We start from the raw sequence: 10,177 nt of genomic DNA, 5'->3' as shown, positions 1-10,177 counted from the left end.
GTATGTTTGAACGTGCAATTATAGGGTGTTTACTTTGGAGAAATCTCCAAATCTGTACAGTAAAAATACTTGATATTCATTATGGTAGTAGTCAGAGAGGTCCTTAACATGAGTACACTGGTCCTGGCCTGGAATTATTGAGAATTATGTTTTTATTGCATTTCGAATATGGAGATATGGTATTTTTGAACATGCAATTATAGGGCTTTTACTTTGAAGAAGTCTCCAAATCTGTACAGTAAAAATATTTCACTTTTCTTACAATAGTAGTCAGATATGTCCTTAATACATGTGTTAGTCTTTGACTTGAATTATTGAGAAAAGTATTTTTATTGCGGTTCAAACTTGAGAAATGGTCCTTTTGAACTGAAAACTAAATATAGGATAATTATCTAACTTTGTACAGTAAAAGTATTCCTTTTTTGTACAATAGTAGTCAGAATGGTCCTGAACACACATACTTCAGTCAGTGTCCAGAATATTTGATTAAACAGCTTTTATTCCGGTTACTTTTCGGGTTACTTGTTCAATACCGTAAATATCAGCATATACGTGCACTATAATTCAAGCGTCGGCTGAGTTGACCGCAGTCTTAAACCAATGGTATTTTTCATTCAATATGGGAATATTGCAGTAAATTAACTCATGATACGCACACTAAACTTTGGGGATTTTTTTAAAGTGAAGTAAAAAAAATCCCCCTACTGACCTATTTACTATATTCATTTTATATTAAAACATATGTGAATTATATTTTGAGCACTGCTGCTTGCTCCACCCCTTCGTAGCGAACTGTTAAATATGCAAATATGAGGCGCCTTAAAAAAAAAACTTCCTCTCTCCAGATCACATTTTATTTTATATTACAGATACTGTGTGTGTGAGAGAGAAGTAGTCCAAAAGTAATGCTACAACTCATACACAAATAAAAGTGACGCAGCAATGTAATTGATAGTTAAATTGTTTGTACTAACAAATGTGTACATTGACAAAACACATTAACAAAGATTTCAGGTTTAAACCAAACCTGAAGGATCTGATTGTAAAACAATAATAGCATTCCACAGCAGACATAACTGGTATTTTATAACCTTGCTGTGTAACTTGGATTGTAAAATTGGTCCAATGCAGAAAGATATTTTCCTTCTGATGTCCTGGTCCTGAAAACATCGAACATCTGTGTTTTAATCAAAACCATCACATACTTTATAAAGCATTTGTGGCAGATATAGTAAATTCTTCTTGTAGTTGCATATTACTTATTATTACTCAACAAACCAATTGTTTAAAACAGCACATGGTAAAAATGGTGAAAATCTATGTACAATGTAATAATACATTAAAAAAAATAAATTAACAAAATTATCTAGGGAAATATACAACGTCTGAGTGGGGTACTTTGCCAACTTCCTGAGTGCAAACATCGTCTTCTCCAAAACACGTTGTCATTGATCCAAACTATTTCAACTGGAGCTGCAACAAAGAAGGAAAAAGCCAGACCCCTCAATAAAAATCCTAGATAGGGAAAATTAACAGAACTCATGAAATATTGTAAATAGTTTTGGTCCCGTAGTAGAACCGTAAACAATCACAACCATCCTTATAATCTCTTTATAATCTCATGCTGTTGGATTTTCTTTCTCACAATGTGACAAATCAAACATTGCACGTCGGGTCACCGTGGTTACCTGTCCGCAGCATCCAGGTCGACTTCAGCATAGCCATCGGCTTTGGATGTGGACCCTCGCAGTTTACTGAAATCTAGAGACAGAAAGAGGAGGTTCAGTCAAGTTGCAATCAACAACATCAATCGAAGTATTATCTATAAAAATTGATCAGGAACTGAAAACACTCCACCACCTTGGATCCAACGGATCTGTGTCGCTGGTCCGTAGCCCTGCTCATTCTTTGCAGCTATGCGGAACACCACTGCTGGGCGGTTGGAGGCCGAGAAGTCAATTTGGGCATTGTCCAGGTGGGCGGAGCCAACCGAGCAGGACGTCTTGGTGCCGCGGTAGATCCGGACGAAGGCCATCTGAGCCAGACGCTCCGAGCTGGTGGAGCGGCTCTTCCTTACCGCCATGTACATGGAGTACTCCAAGATCCGGCCTGACGAAGAGCAAGGAGCCTCCCATGTGATGTGGACAGAATCATTGGCCTGAGGATTATAGATAGATAGAAAGATAGAAACTTTATTAATCCCCAAGGGGAAATTTGTGATTTATTAGGCTGAACGTGAAGGAAACAGCAGATCTTTCTTATTTCATCAACAGCTTTTCAGTCGGCATATTCTTTTTGAAAGTCACCTTGGTAATCTTGACAGCAGAGGGCGCTCCGGGGAAGCCGGGTTGGCATGTCTTAAACTCACTGACAGCGCTGAAGTCTCCCTGGCCAAAGAAGTTGATGCCTGCCACTCTGAACCTGTAGGTCTGACCCGCAGCCAGCTCCTGCTTCTTTCTGCTCTGATAGTCCTGGGGCCCCGGGAGCTTTCTCTGTGGGTGAGAAGAAACCGGTAGTTTCATGGAGACCCAATCGATACCCGCTATGCATCACTGCACAGGCGTTTCTTTTTTTTACCTCTTTAGTGTTTGGCAGCCGGCTGGTGACGGCCCCCGTTGCCTGGTCACTGTCGGCGAGTAGAAAGTAGTGGCTGACCTCAGAGAAGAGGACTTTGAACACACCGACATCGAACCACACAGCTTCGTCTGAATTCTGCTGGACAGGGAGGAGTTCATAGGATTATTTAAGACCAATAATTACCACTCCGCAGGGACACGGGTAAGCGGTGGAGGTTGGGGGTGTACTGAATACGCTCAATGTGCTGTGGCCTGTTCCACACGGGATGTAGTTAATTGCCATATTGACCATAAGACACCATTTGTACGAGTATGAATGTGCGTGCATATATACTAGGTATTATTAACATCAACATTCGCCTGAATGTGATGTTTTGAAATCGACCAAAAAACAAACAAACATAGTGACAGATTAGTCTGGAGTGATCACGCTGATCAGATTATAGGCGTCAAACAATAGTTTCGAGAAGATGCAAAAATATCGATATATAGCCGCAAATATAGAGGTATTTTTCAAGCACCAGATTGCCCGACCCTAATCTGACCTGATGTTTAGGGGCGCAGACGTCCGTGGTCTTGTCACCAGAAACAGTTTGCGACTCTGTGAAAAGAAAAGTTCACAGTAAATTTCACTTAACACGAGCATGCAGTCTGTCATTGCTGACGTTTGAGCATCATGGTCACCTGGCTGTTGCTGAGCTGAACCGCTGACCTCTGTTGCTGAGGTGTCCTGTCCAGCACCTACAACCAACACACACACACACACACACACACACACACACACACACACACACACACACACACACACACACACAGGTCAAAGGACCAAAGCTCGGAAACTGGAGCGAGGAGACAAATCTCGTTTGACGAGTAGGGCAGTGTGGGGAATAACTAGGAGAATACATTAAGTGATGCAGCTGTCTTCACTTAGACATGCCTACTGCAGCTGAAAATTACATTTGCGGAAGCACAGAAATCCTCCAGCATATAGTCAAGAGACAACACAACGCACCACGGCGTTGCGGGTCAGGTTGCCTCTCTGTCTCCCTTCCAGCGCTCGGCTCTCCTCGCGCTTTGGTCTCTGCGGAGTCGTTAGTCAATTCTGTCAGGGTTTGCTGCTCTGCTGAAACCTGAAATCCAGGGGGGAGGTCAACGCACAAGAAACAGCGGTGAATATAATAACATTCATAATACATTTAACAGAAATATCATATGGACTAGTGGTCTTAGATACAAGTGGATGCTAAGCAATGTTGAGATCATACCCACAGGCCCCTGTCAGTAAAATAAAGTCAAATACAGATTTGACTCATTCAGTCTTTTGTCGACCAAGCGGAGTAATATCTAAATCAGGGGTTGATAGGGCTGTAGAGGGGAGGGCTCAGGATGGACACTCACATGTAGATCTAATATGGAAAAATTCAGTAGTAGTAGCAGGCTGCTTTAGGAAAACACTAAATATCCTCAGTGGAAACGCTCTGTGTTCAAGTTCAGTATAAGTGAAAAGTACCGACATACATCAGATATACTACTCAGCATATCTAATGACGATACAGGGGTGCGGTACTAAATGTAATAATCAAACACTTTGTTGAGTAAGTCACATCTACCTCGCCTGATGCTTTTGCTTCTAGATTAGTGGTTCCTCCCGTTTGAGGGTGAAGACACTGGACACCTGAGAAAGGAGAGAAGGACAAATGTCACAGTGCCACAAATCTCCTTAGAAGGCAGATTTTAAAGGGAGTAAATTTGTTCCGGTCATGTCATTTGCTCTCTTCACTGGCTACCGGTGGCTGCCCGCATCCAGTTCAAAACATTGGTGCTCACGTACCATGCTGTGAATGATGATGTAAGCTGTAGGTCCAGCTTACATCCAGGACATGGTCAAACCCTACATCCTGACCAGCACACTCTGCATCTGCAAAACTGCTTGTTCCTCCCTCACTGAGAGCAAAACACTCGACTAGATCACGACTCTTTGCTGTCCTTGCTCCGAAATGGTGGAACGAGCTCTCTGAAGACACCAGGACCGCAGAGAGCCTTCACATCTTCCACCGCTAACTAAAGACACACCTCTTCAGACTCTACCTCGACTAAAAGACTAACAAATTGTAGCACTTAAATTGTACTTATAGCGCCACTCATCTATAGCAAATTGTAAATTGGCTTATTAGAGGAAGATCCACTTTCTTGTTTCTTGTTCTTCTGAGTTTGTACCCTATGGTTGAATGCACTTATTGTAAGTCGCTTTGGACAAAAGCATCAGCTAAATGACATGTAATGTAATGTAATTTGTTGCTGTGTCATGAGGCCCAGTGAGAAGTTGTCTGGATATATAAACTCAGGATACCCGCATAATCTTTCCCTCTCGAGTCCAGTCCACCCGCTCCAGTGGGGTCGGCTGGTTTGGCTGGTGGAGGCGCGGGCTGGATCTGAAGGACGTAGCAGTCTGCTGCCGCCAGGGGCCGCCATGCCACATGGAGCATGCTGACTGTGGATTTGATGAGTAAGGGGGCCTCTGGGGTGGCTGGTCGATCTGGGGGATGGAAATAAAGAATCAATTGAGCAACTGTAGCCTTTTAATTTTCTTATATTTTGCTCTAGAAAAGTACAGCAATCAAAAAAAGCCCTCACCTGTCTCCAGGTACCAGAGGTCCTTGCAGCAGACCTGGTAGTTCCAGCTGCGGCGGTATCCGTCACGGCCGCTCCAGATATAGAGCCTGGACCCGACGGCGGCGGCGCAGTGTCCGGCCCTGGCTTTGGGCCGACAGGCGTACGGATCGTCGCTCTGGGGTCCCTGGCCCGGCAGCTGGGACCCAGTATGGTCTTGCTGCTCCGGGCACAGCTTTTGCCAGCACATCGTGTCTGTGACAGGAAAGCAGGGCAGAAGTGAACTTGCTGGCCTCGTGGGATTAATAAGGAACAAAATGCATCACAGCTTTAAGGTCCCCCTTAAACACTGGTTAGAAGTAGGGCTGTCAAAATGAACGCGTTAATCTATGAGATTATTGTGACCGAGATTAATGTGATAAAATATTTTAAACTAATTTTTACTTCCCGTGACCTAGTGTGTCACCGAGGCGGTAGATGAAGACGGAGAGAGATGAGCGGAAAAGTTTCTATTTAGGAGGCAAAATGACGGAACAAATCGGCAAAACTAAAGTTGTATGTACCGGTAGCACACAGCTGAATTCAGCTTTATCACAGAAGCAGCTTGTCTTTAAGTCACCACTTTAATGCAAAGCACGCGACAGAAAGCAGTCCCAGGTTAAATGGTCGCCGACGCACACTCCACGACTTCTCTAGGAAAATCAGCAGACCAGTCGGTGGAGGGAAGGTGACCAAAGCTTTGACTGTTTGCGTTGCCGGTGACTGTCGCTTCATTAACGTAATTGAGGGCGGTGGGCAGACTGAGGTGATTCAAATTGCTTCAGGGGACACAGTTGACCGTTGAAGGGCACCATTGGGTCTCGCGTACATTCCTTGTATTCAGCTCCTCGAGCAAGCTGCCAACGTCGCCCTTACTGGACGTCAGTCAGCAATGACAAATACCTGGGTGCCACAGCTCAGTGTATTTGATATTTTTTGCATTGGAAGTAAAACAAACAGAGGTGCACCATACAGCGGAGAACTGTGCAGATGATTTACTCCATGCGTCAAACAGAAGGAAGATAAGTGGCAAACGGAGCACTTTAGGACTGATAGGCTACTTCCATCTCAACATCGACCCTGCGGAGTCTACAGAGGACAACCACCGTGTCCCTAAAAGACCGTGGTTTGGAAAAAATCCTGACTTTTTTTAATACAATTAATCATACATAATATTTAAATGCCTGACTGGCACTTTAGAGTTATCGGCCTACGTCTCTAATAACACAAAACAACTATTAAACAAAGTAATGACTCGTAAGATTTAGTCAAACTTTTAAGTGATTCATCTAGATTTATGAATTGTTTTTTTGTTATTTCTATTGAAAGCTTTGAAAGTTCTAAGTTAAAAAACAGTTGACATAACTTCATGTTTAACTGACCGAACAAATATGTTCTCCGTGGGTTCACCCTGCATGAAAACCCGTGACCACAGCGTGGGACAGTTATACAGACACGTACTGACCTAAGTTTAGCACACTTAAAGAGTCACTGCAGATCGATTCAGTTCCTGAAGCATTTTGTTTGTTTGACCCTGGAACCGGAATCCAGCCACCGAAAACATACATCCTGCGGACAGAAGGACATAGTAGTTTGTCAGCTAAGGTGTCCCACACGAGACATCTCCTATGACAGAGGTATGACACTGATGCGGACAGATCTCCCACTTGTTTCCAATGACACTGGCGGAGTGAAGGCTTCTGGGAAGCGGCGTGGAGCCCCTGGTTACAGCACTCGACCAAACCATTGTGTCTGAAGAAAGGAAAAGGACAACAATTTGCAAATAGGCAAATAACCCTATCCCACTAGAATCTTGTATTTTATTCAAAGCACAGCACCAACTAACGGATGTCAAATGTTTCCATTTCCTTTCTAAAATTTACTTGAGGTATAACATATAATCAGTCAACAACAAGACACCGTACCGAGGTCGATCTGCCAGAGGTCGCCTAACCGCCGTCCTTGCATCCCTCCAAAGATGTAGAGCTTCTGGGAGCCGAGGCCAGTGTAGGCAACCGAGGTGTGGGACTCCCGCGCCGAGGGACCACCGCCCTTTGTCTCCGGGATGCTCCAGCCTCTCGCCCCCGATAGCGACTGCAGCTCTAGCTCATAGAAGTCCCCCATGTATCTAGGACGGGAAAAGACCCAACTCATTTATGAATCTATCTTCATAGAGGTTAACTATCAAATGTCACTCGAGGCACCTTCTGGAGTCAACCCCTAATTTAAAAAGATTTAATTGCAACTGGAGCTGAAAAGGTGAATTGATTCAAAGTAAAATAATTAACAACTGTGATGATCGATCAATCATTTCACTCATAATGCAAAAACTAATTTTGAAGAAAACTATCTATAGTTCTAACTTCTCACAAGAGAGGGTTTTCTGAGACTGTCATATATCATTGTAAATTAATATCTTTGGGTCTTTATGGTTCATAAATGAAATCAATCAATCAGAAACATAATCACCAGATTTATTAATAACAGAAATGATCATTAGCTGCCGTCCTAATTTAACCTGTAAAGGCACAGGGCTTCCTAGATAGGCTGTCACTAAGAAGCCCCTAAAAATGACTGCCAGCTGGTTTGAGGATGGACTCAATTTGCCCCCCTTGTGTGCATTGATAAAGTACCTTGTTATATTGCCATTGGGGTCTTCACTGTCGTTGGCCAGGCCTCCAAACAGGTAACACTTGTTACCCACGAGAGTGAAGCTGTGTCCGATCCGAGGGCAGGGAGGAAAGCCATTCCGGGGGGCTCTGGGCTTCAGCTTCTTCCACAGCCAGCGACTTGCCTAAAGCCACGGGGGACCACGGTGGACACGTGAGAGTGATCTTTACTACCGAAATTGGGGTTTGAATTGCAAGAGCTCGACGGCATTACCTGAAGTTCATAGAGGCTGTTGGTATATTTCCCAAACTCAACCATGCCGCCAAAGACCAGTATTCGGGTGCCTTCACAGACAAAGCCATGGGCGGCACAGCCGGGTGGGATGTCACCCCTCACCGCGGGCAGAAACCACTGCTTAGAGACTGTGGAAATGAGCAGATGTCAGTCAATGTATCAGACAGAATATAAACAATAACCCTCACAAATAAACCCTTGTTTAATACATTGGCAAAATCAATATTACACAAAACATAACCGGAAAACATGCATAGAACATTTAATACTAATAGTGGTAAAATTATTGGACTCTGTTGCATAACGTCTCCATGTAATCTGGTTTAGATAAAACCACGTAATGCTGTCACGTCATACACAAAAAGCACAAGACTCACTGTGCAACGTTACACGAAATACAAACCCGTCTCAAGCTTTGGCAACAGTACACTCAGACCCTCCATGATAAAGGCTATATAAAACAAAAAATAAAAACAAAAAATGGCTACTATTTTATTCCGTGATGGCAGAACAAAGAGTAAAGTTACGATTTGGGGGGTTATTCGTAACGTTACTGATTCAACTTACGTTACATCAGTTTAAGTTAGCGTCTAGTTTATCCAAAGAACCTGTAAAACGTGCTAACATTGGCAAAGACCCAGCAAATGAACCACTAAAACTAACGGCTCAAGGCGGGTTGGTTATTTTTGACCCCCGCTCATGCTAAAAACATTAGCCGCTAACGCGCTAGTCGGGAGGCTAGCGCTAGCTTACCAGTGTTGTAAACATGGAGGTCCTCGGATATTCCTTCATTTCCACCACCAAACACAACAATCAGTTCCCGTATTGCAGCAGCTCGGTGTCCGTGTCTGGACCGCGGTACCACGCCGGAGACGGAGTGAACTTTTCTCCATTGCGGCTCCTCTGCACAAGTGGTCATTTTCCCGATTAGGGAGCCTCAAGTTTGCCGCTGTTGACGTTTCAAAGAAGTGGGCGGGGCGAAAGAGGCCTGAGGAAATGGAATCAGAGAGGTTGAGACAACATCTCACTCGGTCTCGTTTACTAGGTATCAAAATAAAGTTGGCAAAATACGACTATATAGATTTGTTTTCCATTACTTTTTGCACTGAATGTTTTCACTACTTTTTCAATGACATTTAAAGCTAATATATTTTGGCTTTACTTTCTGTGACATTCTTCACCATTTTTAAAAATTTGTTTTCCATGACACTTTTTGACCCAATACATTTTCCCTTTTTTTCAATGGAAATTGTTACATATACTTTTTTTATTTATATCTCATTTGTCAATTACATTACATTTTACTTCAACATTATCACACTTTATCACTTTGAATCACTAGTAGTTATTTTCCGAGCTGCCACAAGCAGTCGGTTTTGAGACTTGCAATTAATAACAGTCTGTCATGTTACAAACACAACGTCTTATTCACACACACATAAACTTGTTTCTTTACTGACTTACAATTATGATTATATTTCTAGATACACTCAAAATTTTCAAGACTTAATACCAGACAAAATGATCTGGCTACTCTGCTGGTACACAATGACTTGTCTAAACTTGTGTATGCAGCATCAAGTCTGACAGGTACATTCCCCGTGGGTCCATGTGCAAGGGTCCAAACAACTACTTTAATGCAGCTTTAATTAAATCTGTCTCTCAGGGCCCTCTTAAAGAGGGAACGTTTTCTTGTTGATTAGAACATTTTATAGACACATTATAACATGATAATTAGTCCATAGTGAAGAGTTGTTTGAAACGGATCTGACTTAACACATTCTTTATCAAACTGAGGGCACTTCTGTGTAAATTAATTACTAAAATTCTTATACACCCTGTATAACAATTTTACAGTAACCGAGCCAATTTATTTCTTTGTCCGGTAACGAATAATTCCACTGTTTGTCACATTGTAGGATTGTTTGAGAGCATAATTGTCAGATGCTTTACTAGATTTTGTCGTTAAAAAACCTCACTTTGTGATACTGAGACCCTGGATATTTAATCACCGGCTGGTATATTAGGTTTTTTTTTGGCGCGTGTGT

General features: G+C 42.8%; 1 protein-coding gene across 2 annotated transcripts; it reads right to left on the bottom strand.

Annotated features, from left to right (window-relative positions):
• Positions 1-840: 840 nt before the first annotated feature.
• On the bottom strand, positions 841-9,112 carry hcfc2 (host cell factor C2). Of its 2 annotated transcripts, none has more exons than XM_040175029.2 (17): positions 8,883-9,112; positions 8,109-8,257; positions 7,859-8,019; positions 7,151-7,353; positions 6,893-6,977; positions 6,691-6,794; positions 5,211-5,441; positions 4,927-5,112; positions 4,187-4,251; positions 3,589-3,706; positions 3,261-3,317; positions 3,122-3,177; positions 2,578-2,715; positions 2,307-2,492; positions 1,861-2,158; positions 1,689-1,761; positions 841-1,473 (listed from the first exon to the last, which is right to left on the bottom strand). In XM_040175029.2, exons 1-17 carry the CDS (start codon positions 9,046-9,048, stop codon positions 1,464-1,466), a joined length of 2,286 nt encoding a protein of 761 aa, XP_040030963.2. In that variant the 5' UTR covers positions 9,049-9,112; the 3' UTR covers positions 841-1,463. The 2 variants fall into 2 exon arrangements, with proteins under 2 accessions (XP_040030963.2, XP_040030964.2); XM_040175030.2 differs by having other exon boundaries at positions 2,578-2,712.
• Between the last annotated feature and the right edge of the window lie 1,065 nt (positions 9,113-10,177).

Source organism: Gasterosteus aculeatus, chromosome 4, assembly GCF_964276395.1.
Source record: "Gasterosteus aculeatus chromosome 4, fGasAcu3.hap1.1, whole genome shotgun sequence".
NCBI classification, from domain to species: Eukaryota; Metazoa; Chordata; class Actinopteri; order Perciformes; family Gasterosteidae; genus Gasterosteus; species Gasterosteus aculeatus.
Note: the sequence above shows the minus strand (reverse complement) of the source record. Positions and strands in the feature narration are given on the sequence as shown.